This window comes from Tyto alba, unplaced genomic scaffold (genome assembly GCF_018691265.1).
Source record: "Tyto alba isolate M040663 unplaced genomic scaffold, T.alba_DEE_v4.0 Super-Scaffold_42, whole genome shotgun sequence".
Lineage (NCBI taxonomy): Eukaryota > Metazoa > Chordata > Aves > Strigiformes > Tytonidae > Tyto > Tyto alba.
The window spans coordinates 34,689,297-34,707,483 of record NW_024881318.1 but is presented as its reverse complement, the minus strand read 5'-3'; the positions used below and the strand labels follow the sequence as shown (position 1 = coordinate 34,707,483).

Sequence of the window (18,187 nt, the reverse complement as noted above, 5' to 3'; positions counted from 1 at the left end):
TCCCAACTTATTTTTTTCATCTTACACTTTTCCCTATTTGTCTAAATAAAGTTTGTTGCCAAAGTTCCTATTCTTGTATTCTCTTCTGGCTATCATGAGGCACCTATGCCCCTAACATGACTCAAACACATCAGAAGTAAATAAAATGGTAAAAAATACAGCCAATCTTACAAATGCTTCTCAGGAAGCAGAAACAATGAAAACACAGAAGTATTGAGTTGACAGCTCAATACATTTAAGAAGTGTTTAACAACAAACCTTCCATCTCAAATTAAAAGCGACCACTGGCAGACTGATACAAATGATTTAGTTCAATTTACACTTAGGAAAGTGTAACTTTCTGTTACAACTGTTGGACACACAGGAATCCAACAAGTGTCCTGGATCACTGAGATCAGTCCCCTTTTACTACAAACTACCACATACACTAATCTCTTCCTAGGCTCTGTTTACAATCTGAGGGTCTAAAATTCCTGTGGTGTTTTCCACAATAATTTTTATGACACTTTACACAGCTTATGGAAAACTAACTGCCTAATGAGAGAGCCAAACTAACTGAGGCTTAAAGGTATAATAATGGCATATTCTTACGTGCCTCTACCGTCAAAGCAGGCTGTAATCTCTTTTGGGTATGAAATACCTTTTTGTTAAATGGTTCTATGACATTTAACACAACTGTAAGTGAATTATTCTTGAGGACTATTGGTCCTGATTAGTAATATTTGATAAAAGCATATATAGTACATCAACACAAGCTCTTTAATTAGATGAAACAGCATCAGCAGCTTAAGGACAAAAGCAATAAGAACAGACGTCTTGCTAGATAGTGATGAAAATTAATGCTATTCTTAATTATTCATGCTGAAGAATGAAAAGGACCACCCATCAGTAATTTTATTTCTTAGAAATGCATTAATCAGGTTTATTCTGTAAACAAAACTGCCTCTGTAACAAGCATAAATCTGCACACATTCTCCTCTTTCCATTCCTCCCACTCTGTATTTTTGGTACAGGGAGTACACACAAATGCATCGCTAGCAGCAACTACATAACTGAGTTCTATAAAAGAAATAAGGGTGAGCATACCCAGAGTGCAAATGACTGTCACCCTAGGAAAGCCACATTTATGATCATGCCTGTTTTGACAAGCTATGTTCAAAGTTCACCCTTTCAAAGCTGACTGTTTTGTCTGCACAAAACAACTGTTGGTTCACTCAGCTTCAAAAACCCAACAGCATATAGGCTCCAGGACAGAGAAATGATACCTCAGAAATTAGTTGCTCATAAGTACCTGCACATCAGTATACAAGCACAGTCAGTAGCTCCCCACACACACAGTTTAGACAGAGTGGGGTTTTGATTCCTTCATTAGACAGTAATTACTGTAGGATCACATCCAAAGACAGCATAGTTTCTAAACTATGTTATATGTGAGATACATATATATTCTGGATAGACAGACAGATATATTCTGGATAGCTGTAGAATATTAGTATTGGCTAATATATATATATGGTGGCATTCTGGATATTCTGTATATATACATACGTATGTGGGGGGGTATATATATACACACACAGAGATCTAGAATATACATGTCAGTATTAATAGTGTGTATATATATATAGCCAGCACTAGTATGTTTACATATATATATCTACAGATATCCAGAATGGTGGCATTCTTTAGTAATGTCAGAGTTAAAACCATGTTGCAACTTAAGCTCTGCTTTAGCTGTCTTGCAACAGATTTTCAAAATACCAGAAACCACTGACAGAGTCTCTAAAATCGCTGTCTCCCTTGATCTTACAGCTAGCAGCACAAAGAGACACAGGGACCATTTGAAGTAGCTGGTCCCAAGCAAGTCGGACTCCATCCAACTTATGAAGAGCTACTCAATTTAAGAATAACGTAGGAATGCTAGTTTTCTAACCAAAATCAGAAGCAGGCTGAACCTTAGTTTAAGCCAAAGCCTAGACTAGGTCCCAAAAGAAATCTTATAATATTAAATAAAAATGAAAAAAAAAAAAAAAAAAAAACACCAAAACACAAAACCCACAAAAAAAAAAATGGACAAAACCACCTGAAATTTGCATGCAGGCTGTTGTTCACCTTGTAGAAGTGAGAGAAATCATGAAAGTCATCTTGCTGAAGAACAGAAGTAGCAAGTTGGTTGTAACAGGCTCTGAAGATTAACAATGACTTTTCTATTCCATGAATGATGATGGTCCCTCAGAGACTGCAACATTCTCAAACTCAGAAGAGACATTAACTTTAGTAAAGTGTAAGGACAGATGGCTGGGAAACCCACTGAAAGATGGTGTACTGATACGGAAGCAAGAATTAACACAATAATCCTCAGGATCTGTAAGACAAAAGTATCATCAACCAAAAAGCTTCCCTTTCAAGAGGGACACTAATGGACAACAAGAACCCTAATGTACTCAGAAATTTAAGTCCATCAGGTTAAAGTTCATCAACAATGCCAAATTCTGTTTTAGTAAAATGAAACTTTAAAAACTGTGTGTGCGTGTGTGTGTGTGTGTGTGGAATCTACTATTACAAATACTCTAAATTCTGCCTGTATGGATCCAGGAACCTGGTAAAACTTTTAGGAATCCTCACTAAAAGTAATGGCCATCTGGCTACCTAAATTGCCAGAACCAGTCTAGGCATGTAACTCCCAGTGCATCCTACCTCACATTTCTTTTCAGACAGGCTCTTTGCAGCATCAAAGAAAAGACAGACATGTAAATTCTTATGGATCATAAAAGCATTCAACACACATCCTACATAGAACGGACACAAACTTGACTACAATCCCTTAGGCTGAGAAACAAAGATACCTCATATTACCTCCAGATCTGAAAGAGTTCAGAAGGCATCCCTCTACAGCTCTTATTAAGCATGAAGTAAACAGACAATCCCTCTTGCTAAAGTACCTGGTTCCCTAGAATAAATAACCACAAACAGTATACTTTATGACACATCATGCAGATATTACCTCAAGGTTAAATTAAACTTCTCTGTTGATTAATATAAAACCTGGGAGGGGTATCAGCCAAACACGATGGCCCTGAAAAAACGTTACCTACACTTGAGCCACACTAAATCTACACTTGCATACAGGTAGGCATACTGAAATTTTGCAGGCTGCAGGAATGTCTAGCCTTCCTCTGCCTACTATCAAGAGCCTTCTTAAACAAAAGGCTTTCACTACTTTTCCTGAAACAGGAAAAGGAATGAAAAGACAGCATTTGTTTGTAAATCAGTAAGTCTTTCCTCTACTTCAGGGAAGAGGTAATAATCAAAAAGCTAACACTCACAGAGTGAGAGAACTCCCTGCCTGAATATAAGTAGATTATATCCAGTGCTGCTCAAGCAACAAATATGAAACAGAGTAAGTTAAGAGAAAAGCACAAGCTTTCATATGTCACAGCTCTAAGACATGCCCTTATGGTGCCACATTAAGCTACTGAAGTGTCCTGCTCCTGATTTAGAAGTGATTCTTAAGCAAGCTGTGGTGGAAACTACCTACTGTTATCTCAGTTAGCTTTAGGATCTTGATACCCACAAACTAAGATTATTACAAAATATATATTTGTGGAATAGAATTATTAAGATCAATTTAAGATGTTTTAATCATTTAACAATTGTGCTGCAGAACAAATACTGATCTTTTGAGGAATAGTCAGAATAACTGTAGTTTAAGGAATTCATAAATAATTTTATTGGAGACAGTTTGGCCTTGTAGTGGCAGGTGCAAAGAAACAAAGAAGTTGCAAATTAGCAACAAACCAGACCAGATCAGACTTGAAGGACAAGATGTACGTGACTACAGGACTGAGTTTGCGCAGAAGTAAGGGTCAACTGATGAACACAGTGAAGAAGACCATGAACCTTCATCTGAAGACCCCCAGCGACCACCCAAAGACTCCAATTGACATGCGCAAGAGACATTAACATATGCTAAATGAGTTCCTGGAAAAGTTATGAATATAATAAAAATGCAATGAATATGTATGATTAAGGTAGTATAGATGCTTGTTTATTTAATTATCACACACACACATTAGGAGGAGCTATCCCCTGTGTGTCTGGCACTGCAATAAAGAATGCCTGCTTTCTGAAACTCCAAAATTGAGTCTTAGAGAATGAATTAATTACCACTTCCCAGTAACAATCTAAGCGTGTGTTGGATTCCTCATGAGTCCTTTCAAATAAGGATGCAGCTTTCTTCTGTTCAAAACAGGTTCATATCTTCTTCTGTATTAAAAGACAGCTGCTCGGAGTAGAAGAATTGTAATATAGCATCATATGAAACTTGGTAACACACTCTTGACTCAAAGTCTTTAATAGCTCTCTCTGATACCAACAAATGCAATGGCGAAATGGAAATACAGTGAATAAAGTGGCAGAAGGGAATGAAGACAACACTAGTAGAAATAGGAACACACCTGCAAACAATTCTGCCTCCAGAGAAAAGGCTGCATTCAGAAACTGAATGCAGAAGATGGACTATCAGGCAAAAGCTACAGAACCACAACTGGATGCCAAGAGTTGGTACGGACCAAAGGTCAGCACTGACAGAACTGATACTTTGGTCTCTTCCTTACCAATGAGCATAGGGCTCTTAAGCACCACAAGCCTTTTAAATCTTTGAGCTTATCAGGAACTGTGACTTCAGTTTCATCTGGAACTGAGAAGTTCTGCTCCTCTGAATGGTACTAGGTTTTGTGTAAGCAGAACCATCTTTCTGCAGAAGTATGTGGGCCTTACAACTGTTGCAGCAATTTAGTTAAAAACTAGGCACACAGACTTGGGTGGTGGGCGGATAGGGAAACAGAAACAATACGACTGTCCTGTTCCTTACATAATCAGGGAGGGATATGTAGTACCTCCTATCTGTAGGAGTCACAGCTGGTAGTAGAGCTCTGTTTAGCCATAAAGTAATTACGCCTCTGAAATTACTATAACTAAGCTCTTCCCCAGAAAGGTTAATTTCTCTTAATTGTACTCTTTGCTGGAAGAGCTCTGCCACATTTTTCCTCTTCATGTTCACTCTAAGTACACTGTTTAAACAAGTGGAAAGAAGGCAGGAATGAATGAAAACTCAGTCCCTCAGAGGAGAAGTACGCTCTTAGGAAACAAAGGATTTGAAAAAAAAGTGAGTTTTACCAAACCTAAAATGGCAAAACAATGTGTTTTACACAGGACTGTGATATCTAAACCTAGCAGGATCACTGCTAAAACCAGCATTCTCATTTAAGCTAAGGACAAGTCCTGCTTCATCCTTTAAGAACAGCTGTTCTTAGGAGAACACAGTGATCTAAAAGTTACCCTGTCAAGAAGTAAGTAACAATTGATTGGATTATTAGTGTGATGGGACTGTCAAATGTTTCCAGCTAGAAAACCAAAGCCCATCGAACATCAGATCTGTTGGACCTGCCTCACTTTTAAAGAATCAGGTGTGGAGCACACAAGCAATCCAGCACAGACCCAGTCTACTTGATGCACAGGAACAAGACTATACAGAACCAGTGGCTAGGGCAAGCATTATCCCTCACTGAAACTGCTGGAGGGAGGGTACACACACCATAATTTCTGGACACATTTTTGGTGAAAATTCTTAGTTAGTTCTTCATGCTCTTTGACACATTTTCTTTCCACCGCCAAAAAAATTCAAAGCAGAGAGAAGTGTGTCCTGGTATAAATTAGTAAAGCAATGGAGGCTAAAGTTGACCTTTCCTGACAAGCACAGTCTAAGTGAAAATTACATAGGTGAAACTTCACTTTGGGATAAAACTCCCAGCGACACAGTTCTAGATAGATGGCATCAAACAACACGTAACTCAGTCCTGAATCTATGAATACATTGTGAATACCCATGGGACAGCTAGGAAAAGAAAGCAAAGAACAGTTTAGGCCTTCATCTGAGTCAAGACATGGATCTGTGTGTTGGAGACCGTGAGGTGAGACAGGCCTGCCCTAGAGAAATTTCTTGCAAGAACTGGGTCTATGGTGATAGAAGACCTGGTCCTGAGATAGGGTTGCAGATTTCCAGTATCTCCTACATAAACATTGCTATTAGCATTAGCGGTTAGAGCCATCAAGAGATGGGGGGGAAAAAAAAGGATGCTGCTTGAACTTTTACTATTTTGGGGAGGCATCAGACTAAGTCTGCCACAACACATGGTACAGTAAAGTATATTTACTATTCATCACGATAAAGCCTCAGATCAGAGTCAAGGGGCTGGAGTTGACCAGTATGCTACAGGTGACTTACCTCTTAGCTGTAACCTTTTTGGTGATTTTTTTTTTTTTTTCCAGACTGGAAGAATGTAATGGCCAGAGGGGGAAAACCAGTCTGGAAACTGATCATCAGAGACAACTGAAGCAAACTGTAGACCTGTGTCCACCTCTGACACATAGTCCTTCTAATGCATTCAAGTAATTTGGATGGCTTTACAGGCACCAGGCTTCTGTCATCCATTTTTAAGCCATTTTTATTCTATTTCAAATAATGTCACGTGTTTTCATGTCATGTAAGAATATACCTGTTGTAGGCAAAGTAAAGCTGAAATTACGCCACTCAAGAGAATCACCTTAAGGAGACAAAAGGGAAGAAGAGCTTCTCTGAAACACCACTGCAAGGACAGACTAGAGAATGCCAAGTACATCTGGCAGTAAAATACATAGTCTGAACCTAAACAGCAAAACAACCAGGAACAGGTAACTGTGCAGAAGACAGCACTAGCAGTAAAATATGAACTCTGAAGAGTGGGAGTGAAGAGATAGGTTAGATTAAAAAGTTTCTGGAGCAGAGAATGACTCTATGGCAACGCACACCACAATCTCCCTACCTATCCACATGTAGGTGGCGGGACACACGTGTGGTGTAAAGACACCAAACACTAATGTATGAAAACAAAGTGATCTGACTGCACACATAGCTACCATATGAATATGCATATTAGGTAACACTAAAAGAAAAAAGTGAGAACTTGGAAGGTTTGTGTCAGTAACTTTCATTAAAAAAAAAAACCAATCACTGATAAATCTACTAGCCTCAGCTTCCAGAAAGCCTTCCAATAGTTTCTCTTTCCAAAAGCTCAAACTTCAGATACCTTAGACTGATCAGTTAAATAACTGTAACTTCAAGGACTACATCACAACATTGTGTTTCTGTGCCTCACCTGTGTTGGCTAAGAATATACAACTGACACACATAACCTTTTATTATAAGAGTAAAAAGACTGTCTCCACCTGCTGAAAGGGAACAGCTAGATCCTGAAGTACATATAAATAGAGATCAATCTTCATTCTTCTTTAGTATGAATATGACAAAAGAAAAAAATCAGACCTGTTGTAAAACATTTTCTACTTCTGTAATTCTAACTCATGAAAAACAACAGCATCAACAAAAAATAACATAATTTCACTGTAAAAGCCACAAACACTGCTTGTCAGAAATGTCTGCCCATGGCTAACTTGCATATATCCACAGTATTGTAAAATTAGGTAATCTTAAAGCCAGGTCTTTGAAATCATACCACAACAGACATGCAATTTCAAGATAAAATATTTTCATTTTGATCATTCTGGTTGACTAAGTTATTTTCATGTATTTCTTGCAATATTCAATGAAATACTTACATTTCTACTTCCACCTCTGTAATTCTCTAACATTTTAAGTGGAAAACTTACACAGCTGCAGATACAGAATCTAAACTCACACAGTTAAAAAAAGGTGCATTAAGTTGTTTCTACTACTACTAAAAACAACAAAAAATGTATTCTACATGACTCCACAGTTACCAATTAAAATAACTAAAGTTGAAATAGCTGCTCTAAAATCATATTTTTGAAACCTATATTTAGTTAATACTGAACATACATTGCATCCTTCTACTTTAATCCTACATTGTATAAAACTACAGTATTTTTACTAATCTCATAGCAAAAATTAAAAATCCTCAAATCATTAAATTTTTTATTCATTTAGAAGTTTAACTTAAAGCATTAACAGATGTTACTTTAAACAAAAAAATAAATCTGGACCAGTTTCTCAAGCAAATTAAGTGGTGTGAAACCTGTTCATAAATAAGAAATCCCTCCAACTCTGAGCTTCCCACCCACACATTGCAGGGTCTGGAATTTGGTTTTACTACAGAAACAAACAAACAGAAAAAAAACCACAACCCACTCTTACTGCCCTCTCTCCAGGTCAGAATCAATTTCATGCCCTCAGTCAAAGTTGTCTATAACAAACCTTTACTATAAGGAAAGACCTGCAATTTTATGCACAATTGTTCTATTTGGAACAAAATTGATCCGAATCAAGTAATAAAATTTGCTCTCATGACAGTTCTCCTTCAGCTCCACTGAGAGGAATTGAATATACGCAGGGCATAGTTAAAAAAAGACAATACTTTACTTGGAAAAACCCACAGTAAAAGTTCAGTTATATAGTTTCTTTTTTCTTATATAAGAAGGATGGATTTTAAGTTTCATAAAGACGAAGAAATTAATACTTGACAAGTATTTAGGCATGAAAAATATGATTACTCCCAATGGGTTCATTATATCCAACTGAAAAGTGTTATAATTTTTTTAATGATTTTTTTCTTGGTTGTAATATTGAACTTGCTTTCTTGCTTCTTCAAGAAATTCTTGGTTTATACAAACCAAATAACAATATGTGATGTCCTCAAAATAGTATCAGGAGCACTTACTCATCATACTTGATATGATAAATAGCTTCTTCATCAGTGTCCATACAGTCTGAATAAGATGTGGATGGTGTACTGTCCAAATTATTTACATTTTCTCTAGAATGATCTTGACTTAAGTTTCCATTAGTCCTTTTGTAAATGTTACCGCTCTTTCCTTGAGCTTTACCATTCTTATGTCCCTTTGTTGCTCGGGTAACATTTTCTATATGAGCTTCAAACCAGGCTCCAATGCTGACATCACGGGCATCCACCAATTCATTTATCTAAAAAGAAAATATAATAATGAATTTATCCTTTTTTTATGGAATCCAAATTAAGAAATAAGACAACTTACTATGCTACTGCTTAACTTCATTATCAGTAAATCAATTCTAGCTGAGTAACTATCTGAGCTTGAGCAAGTTCAAGTAACATGCAGTCAAGAATATGTTGCACTTTCAGTATTTTCTTTCCTCATTAAAATCTGGTCAGAATATAATCGGTATGTAATTTTAAAAAGCAAGGCTAGATTTCTTTTTTTTTTTTTTTTTCCCCACTCCAAGTCTGAAAGTTAGCTTAATCTCATTATCCTTCCCTCCTGCTTCACCAATTGTTCTTTATGACTAAAATAAGCATAAAATGCATTAAAATACTAGCTCACAACCAAGGGTTTTAAAGACTTCCCTGAGCCTCCAACTTGGAATTATTATTTAACCTTCTACCTTTTGGCCTGCAAATTTAACCCTTCAAGACTCAAGGAGAGAGAGGGAAGAAACAAGTCTAACAAGGTTGCCACCAGTCAGCCAAAATCTTATGACCGTAAGAAATGGAACTATCTCCCAGAATTTCTCCCTTCTGTACTCATAATAATAGTGGTATTAAGCAAACAAACCACTATTACTGTAAATCACGTTTCATTTTCTCATGTCTTCAGCTAATTAAGCAGATGTTCCTTTAATAATACTAAGAACACTTTAAAAAAATTTAATGAACACTTCACCAACAGTATACCAAATAAAAAAATTAATACAACAGAACTACTGCACAGTCATATCACAGAAAACAACGATATGCATACATATGTATATATATACATACACACATATAAGGTTTAAGCTACAGCCTTTGTCAAGTACCAACATAGTGGCAGGCAGATAGCTACTCTTACTAACCCCAAAGGCTAGTTTCTATAGACTGAACAATCTTACAGTATTTTCACAGGAGAAATCCAAAAAACACGCACAGTAACTTTTAGTATTTAGTCAAGCAGCCCTTATGTATCTGAAAGCACAACTGACAGCAGTTTGAGCTAACAAGTTTATCCCAAGAAAGCAATACTTCGTATTTGAGTCTTCATTCACCTTCTTAAAATGACCTCCAAAACTCAGTCCTTTATTCTTCCTCCCATGTAAAACACCAACACATATTTTTTAAATTTTTATTCTTACAACCTACAGTACAATTTTTTACCAGGATGAAAATTTCAGCCGCCATAATAAACAAATCAGAGAAGGACAAACTAATTTCAAATCTATCAATCTATTTGAAATATAAACAGTGTATTCTGGCACTTCTAGAAGGAACCCTCACAAAGGCATTCCTACACAACCTTATGTGTTTGAATTAGTTGTAGCTCAAAGGGCTTCTTTATTTCCTGCTCTCAAAACCACAGTTGGACAAGACACACACTACTAAGGATTCCCCAGTCTGCTGCTTCTTGTGACTGGCTATGAAAGTGACAGAGAAGCCATGCTGGCCAAGTCAAAAATCACCATCAGATCCAGAACAAAAAAAAAATTAAAAAATTAAAGAAAAAAAAAAAATCAGCGCAAACTCTCTTGATCGTTCCTCTCCATTTTATCCTTCCACAATTTGATGTTCATACTTACACAGACTTCCCACCCTTGCTAAGAGAAAGGGCAATTAATTATTGCCACAGACAACTGAGGAACATCAAACGACTATTTTATAGTTTATGAACTAGGTTATTAGTAGCTCTTTGTGAACAGTATTAAACAAATACTGATTTTAGTTAGATTCAGTTTGTGTGCTTTCCGTTTCAAGTTAGAGTTCTCAGCTGAAACGTTTTTACTTCAGCCAGAGATTTTTGGATGAAAAGTAATGAAGACTGTGTGAGAACCAGAAGGGGAAACATGCACATGCTTATGAATGAGCTTTGATTTTTCTAACATCATTCCTGCACACCCAATCCGTGTTTCTGTAACTCCTCTCTTGTAACACATCCTGTATTTCTCCTTTCAGCATTGGAGATCAGCCATCAGTACCGTGCTTAGCCAAGGTGGTGCTCTTCACAGATGCAGAGTCCAAGACCCCCGGTTCTTAAACCAGATACCATTAACAATTCTCAGTCTTAGTAACAAGGAACAGGAGTTGAACATAATTCCACCCACTACTAGTCCTTCAAAGCCCATGTAAATATCAGATGTCAGGTACAACTGGAATACAAAACAAGCTAAAGCATTCTGATTTACGTAATATACAATGACCACATAGAGGAACAGTGTTTAAATCATTATTTTAACCACCTAACAATAATTTAATTATGATTAATTGCGGAGCCGCGGATGAACGAGACACCGAGACAGGTTCAGTGTGGGAGACAGAGCATCAATCAGCGTGTCCCTTTATTGGTCCAGGGTACATATATTTATACAGACAATGATAATTATTATGCCTACTAGTCACTAGCTGATTGGCTTAAGCTCTAAAGGTCGTATTCGCACGTTCCACCTACTTGCAGTTAGCTTACAGCACAAGCTTCTCATAACACTAAGTTTCTCATGCCACTATTTCTGATTCCTCTTGACTTGTTTTCGATACACGACAGTACCGTAACACAATGTTTCTCAGACCACCGTTACCATAACACTGGGTTTCTCAGACCACTATTCCTAATTCCCCTTAACCTGTTTTCGACACACCACGGTACACAGGGCTGAAGCGTCCTTGACATTCCTCCTGTATCAGCAGCTGCGAGCAGCTGCAGGCAAACCCTTGTGGGGCCCAGCATCAGCAGCTAGAGCAGGCTCTGATCATACAATTGCTCGGTGGGCTCAGGAACCTTGTCTCTGAGCCATTCTCCAACAATTAATTTTTTTTTTTTTTTTAATTACTGGTAATTACTGGTTCCATTTTGGCTAGCTTTCCTTTTGGTAGTTGAAATTAGAAAGGGAAGGAGGGCATGGTGGCTGAGACTATTCAGAACGTGGAATAACAGGTATCTTCTTGATTCTAGCTCTGGATGTAGACCCAGTAAGGGACAGGACTTTCCTCAGACAGAAAAAATTAACTACTCTTTCCTATAACTACACAATTCCTTATTGTTTGACAAACAAGCAAGTGCAAAATAATTGGAATACAATCATCTATTCAGCCATCTAACATAGCTCAATTTAAAAGGCCATAAACTAATGTATTAAATAAGTTTATTACCTTTCAATTATATTATTGGCGAAAAATATATTCTTAAGTTCCCTGATTCTATAAGTAGAAATCTTCTTTACACTCCTACTGTCATCTACAAATAGCAAAGAAAACAAAGACTATACCATTATTTTCCTCTATTAAAAACATATGGCTGGCTGAAAAAGTAATCAATTCACATGTAATGAAGGAGGAAGTGTCAGGTTCCTCACATTAGAGATTACAAAAATTCCAAGCTGACTCGGAATAGGTTTGCTCGAGTAAATTTGCCAATATCACCATTCCCTGCCCTCTTCTATTTTCTGCTTTAATGCTGAACAAAAGAGCTAAGAGACTACCTAATACAATTTTTAGTATTACTGAAAATATACATTTTATTGCTCCTTTCCTTTGATCAACTGATCTCCTGCAGCTTTCCATCTCCCCAGTTTTCTCTCCATCCTTTCTTGTATCACCTTTTACACCCACTGATTAACTGTAAAGCGTCAAAAAACTGAAGAACTGCGCTTTTTCCCACTGTAATAAATGGAGACAAAAAGACAATAAAGGAAGCGCACAAGTTTGTGTCTCCATATTCAAGCCACTAATTTTTTTTGACTCCCCGATTCCTCAGAGACTCCTCTCTGATTCCTCCCCTGCACAGAATGCTACAGGAACGCAGAGTAAGTACCATGCCACGTGTCCTTAACACCTAAAACATTAAGTAACAGTTTACATGAAATTAAGACAGCTTCCCATCAGGATGGCAGATTGAAGTAATAGCCTATCTCTAACTGGAATTAACTTGTATACATACAGCAGCCTCAACTGCCTTTTCCTTCTCTGTAATTTTGGACATTTTCCAGCCGAAGAATTACTGTTACGGATAGTTCTTATTTAAGAGAGACACCCAAACAGGAGGTAATATGTCACCATTCCCTATGCATACACATCCTACTAAACAGCCATTGAGCTAGCAATCTGGAAATTGCCCATCTGCTGTTTGAATTAATTCTGGTACTCTGATGTAATCCTATATGACAATATTAAAAAGTTCAAGGAGGTACAAAATTAACAATGAATAATATAAGATTCCTAAAAAAAGCAGCAATAAAATAGCAATCATTACATCACACACAATTTAAAGAAATTGGGTATTTCCATAGTTTAATCTAGTTCTCATGTAGCACTGAAACATTACTATCAAAATAAGTATTTGGCAAGCTTGAAAAAAAAAGTATGTAGGAAAAACGCTACACTTTTCCAGAGAGGTGGGGGTTTTTTAATTAGCTTCTTCTGTTCACAAAAAGTATGTGTTTCACAGGTGTTCTAAACATTTTAAAGAACACAATGTGTCAGAGTTTATGAATTCTCCTGAAACCTGCAACAGCAATGAGCCTGGTAGAGCAATGCTCTCATGACTCTGCAAGAGTCAGCTTAAATCAAGTCAATTTGATCTATGTCATATTGGGAAATTATGTCAAGTCATGCAGAAAGCAATGAGGATAGACACTTTTAGTCAATGAAACAAGAAACTTATTTAACCATACAATTAAACCCACAAGTGTGAGGCAAGTTTCTAGCTTTTAAAGTTTGTTCATACCTTGTACAATCCAATGCCAGGATCAATGAGAAATGAGCGAGATGATGTAGATGGCTGACTGGATGATCCACTGTTTGTTTTTTTGACTTTGTTCTTGCAGTTGGAAACAGCGCAGAGATTGACTTCTCCATCCTGATCTGTCACAGAAGCAGCGGTAGGAGCTTCAGATTCAGAACGTATCAAAAGCTGAACTATGTCATTTAGTCCAACATTGTAGTCAAATAAAGTGTGTCCATCTTCTAGCTGTGGAAAGAAAGGTATACTTGTAAAATTCTACCCTGAGGTAAGTAGTTTCCAAATCTTCCTTTTACAGACAATAATTGCACCAACCAGAAGAGGCAAGACATCTGTTTCAGGTAAATAAAAACCTATGTCTTGAGTATATACAAAAAAGCTCTCATCAGGTTCCCCGCAGCCATGATTTCATCCAATGAAAATCACCAAAAGTCTCAGAATTAGAAACAGACATCTTTACAGACTTTGGACCTTCCAATTATGCATCAACATGAAAGACAATGCAGTGATTCTTCTAGGTTAAAAAAAAAACAGGTAGGATCTATTTTGCCACTTACATGACATACACAATAACGATAAATACAAGTAAGAATTTTTAAATTAAAATCATTGTTTTGTGTACATTTCAGCTACATAAATTCACAATTCACTCTTTCTCAATCTTTTCTAGAAAGCAATGCAGTACCTGACACTTTCCTAATAGTCTGCAAACTACTTCCTAAATGAAACATCTACATATTAAAAAAACCTCATACACATACAACTCCTTTTACTTTTCAAAACTATAAGATCTGAAAGTATCATGATAGAGCAACTACAGTTAGAGGGAAGCAATACCAAAAATATGTATCGGGTCTTCAAGTTTATGAAATAAAGTCTCCTAAATTGAGAGCATTCAGAAACATTTTTCTTCCAGATTCAGCCAGATTCCCCATTCCCCAGCCCCCCTCTACAAGATCAAAACAAGATTATTCACTGTAATTAAGTCTTTTAACTGATCATTTTAAAAGCTATGATAAAACTGAAGAAACATGCACTGTGTAGCACTTCCTCAAATAACTTCGTACACCAGGCCCCACTGTGTTCCAGATGCAATCAGATCCTGCAGAACACCAGAATATAAACAGAAGTACACTTCTGAATTGTATCTAGCACACAGTTACTAAACATTATTTTGGGCCCCACTCCGCACAGCTTTAACATATCTGCTACTATCTTTATTTTACCCAATTATCCCACCTACCTACAATTAAGCTAAGAAACTCACATCAAAAAACATCAAGTTATAGGTCAGGTGAGAATCAAAACAGGGAGTAGTGACCACAGCTGCTTTGCTCAGTTAAACCCTCTTAATGACCTACAGCATCTTTAAAGTAAAGATTTAATTGAGCTAAACTTATAATGCACTGCTTTGGGACATTAAAACTACAATGTGGTTAGTTACATTTTACTTCACATTGCAGTGGGAGAAAAATGTGCATAACTAAAAAACTCCCACCTCTTTCCAAACTACTTTTGAAACAAAAATTACTTGAGCTTTTTCCAGAATAGGTGCTATTTTCAACATCACTGTTTCAGGAAGCTGTTTTCATGAGCTTATGGGCAGTATCAATACAACAACAAAAAGCAGGGAGCAGGAAGGAACAGAAATGAAAAAGAAACAGGAAGGAATTCTCCTATTTCTCACTAATACAGTTTTCTGTAACATTCCAATGATCTCAGGATGGATGAAAGTGAAATGCGCACTTCTTTCATCCTCTCTGCTTTTTCAAAATAACATTAAAGGACAAAGAACAGTTATAGACACAAGATGATACATCAGTTCTTCTGTGAATGTAAGATCTGTGTAAAAAAAAATATTACTCTCCATACTAGTGATAACTACTGTACCCAAAGCTCAGATGTGTAAACAGAAGTACACATAGCTTGTATGAGCTATGGGAACAACTCTTTTTCAGGTGACCGATTCAAATCATTTCAACACACATCAGATAAAACTGTACTGAAAATTTTGATGATGGAACTATTAAATGAACACAAGTCTTAAAATGGAAATCTCCAGCAACTGTTATTCTACAGGTGACTACCAGCAATGCCTCATATGCCTGGAGCTTTAGGCTAGGGCTTCATACCAAGGACCAATCTACTTAAGCAAGTGTAAGTAACTTTTCCCATCCCATCATGCCATACATTCCTACACTTTTGACAACTATTCAATGAAGGTGACAGAGGTGTTCTTGTAGCCATATGACAATACAGATTTGGAAGCTTTTCATGCCACAAGAAGTTTGTATTTTTGTTGTTAGGAATATTTAAGAAGTTTAAAACCAGCTATTCTTAGATTCAAAATACAAATAAACCCAGAACAATCAAAAATAAACACCTTGCAATAATACATTTAAAAAGGGGTGGGAAGATCCACATTTCTGGAGCTGTTAATGTTTCTGAGCACTACTCTAGGCCCACTTTGAAGATTCAATCCCCCACCAAGTTTTTTTTTGATGAAAAAGGTTTCAAAAAATTCAGCAGTACATCTTCAACATAGATCGCTTCTGAAATAATTAAATTGGATATTATTGGAGACAACTTAACTTCTGCTCAGGTTTTCTCTTCCAGTTGGACTGGACAAGCTGTAACAGAGATTCTAGTGCACAATTTCTAGACTCCTATGGTATGAAGAAATCTTCTGAAAGCTAACGCAGTGTAGAGAAAAGGATAACCTTGCTTCTGGTAGACTGAAGGTATGTAAGCAGCCCACAGGTAAGAGCAAAGAAATACTGTCATTGTTTCCCTTCTCTCAGGATGTTCCATGTACAAGATGACAGAAAAATATTTTGAGGTACTGCAGTTTAAACTTTAAAGCTAACTCAGTGAAGATCTAAATCTAAATAGCCTGAATGATCTACCATAACTAGGTAACCAGTGTTAATAATCAATTAATAAATGTCCTGTATCTAGTCTTTATGATCTATTAATTAGTTATGACTGCAGAATAACTTGTATCTTTGATCCACAGCTGAATCCTCCCTATTAGCAAAAAAAAAAAAAAAAAAAGACTTAAAAGTAATCTGTCCAGAAATAGTTATTATTAACATGTTCAGAAAGCAAGACATACCAAGGATAGGCCTTGACTAAGAAACTGTCTTCTCTAATGACACACACACACACACACCACCACGCACATCTTCTCTAATGATATACACACCACACCACTACCTATTGCTGCATAGGAATCAAAGAAATCGGCTTGGCAAACATGAATTAAATGGTCAGTAGAATAAACTGGTGACTGCAAAATTGTCTACTTCACTGTATCAATTTATAATGAATTAACATTCTGTTCTCTGCCCAAACAGTTGTGGATTTCTTCACTTTGTTTTTATAATCCGTATTCTTTGCAGGAACATTTATGACTACAGACTATTCTATGACTAGTGATGTCACACTTAAATCTGAAAGCACAGTAACAGAGAGAGGATTACTATAAGCAGACTTCAAATGAGGAAAGATGAAGTGCTTGGCAATGAGCACCTGTTTATCACATGAGCAAAAAATACGTTCCCTGAATATTAGCAACTGCATAAATTTAGAACAAGTTAATGACTCTGCAACACTGCCTGCTTCTGGGAGCAAAGCAGAGAAACAATAAAACTCAAGTATTAAAATCAAGTTCACATCCTATATGACTTACAGGAACTACTGTGTCTATTTGCAAGTGTAACTATATCCAGCATTATTGCATCACTGACAAATGAAATCCTTGGAGTAACAAAGTTTGAATACAATCAGTGTTTAAAGAACTCTGTTCCACAGCAGAAGGAAAGAAGAATTATAAAATGTTGCTTCTTAAATTACTGACACTACACTGATGTTAACAAAACAATAAATAGGATCTTGGTCAGTAAGACTACAGCCTCACAGACTACTAGAGTAAGAAAACAGTCATGCAGCTCTCCAGAGTGCCTGTCTACTCTGTTCCAAGTTGTCCAGGAACTGTAAGATGACTTTTCAAATTATGTTATTAAAGCAGTATCAGATCCAGAAAATTCAGGACCTATCACTATCTATGGATATTAACAAGAAGTAGGAGTATGATACCTTCCTTTCTACGAACAACTACCATTTTAAATCCATTCTGGAATACAGTATTTCTTACTCAAAAGAACCACACATAAAAAAACAACCAAACAAAAAATGCCACAAAAAAACAAAACCACCCTCCCACACATACACCCTCTGATTTCCCAGCAAACACTGCTTTACTACATCATCAAAATTCATGAAAGCATTACTGAATTCAGTCCCAAAAAACCTCACAGGCAAGTTAAATATTCAACCCAGAAAGGCAGAAAGTTTCATCAAAAACTGTCTGGCAATTTGTGGGACTAGGTGCTGACCAGTCCCCCAGACGGATTTACGGTATGCCTGCTTC

General features: G+C 36.8%; 1 protein-coding gene across 3 annotated transcripts in view; it reads right to left on the bottom strand.

Moving 5' to 3' along the window:
- Positions 1 to 18,187, bottom strand: part of UHRF2 (ubiquitin like with PHD and ring finger domains 2) — a 92,348-nt gene that overhangs the window by 62,386 nt on the left and 11,775 nt on the right. For all 3 annotated transcript variants that reach the window (XM_042804499.1, XM_042804500.1, XM_042804501.1), the window contains 2 exons: positions 13,741 to 13,983; positions 8,736 to 8,998 (listed from right to left, as the gene is read on the bottom strand). In XM_042804499.1, coding sequence (XP_042660433.1) covers positions 8,736 to 8,998; positions 13,741 to 13,983 — 506 coding nt within the window. The remainder of the gene's footprint in view (positions 1 to 8,735; positions 8,999 to 13,740; positions 13,984 to 18,187) is intronic.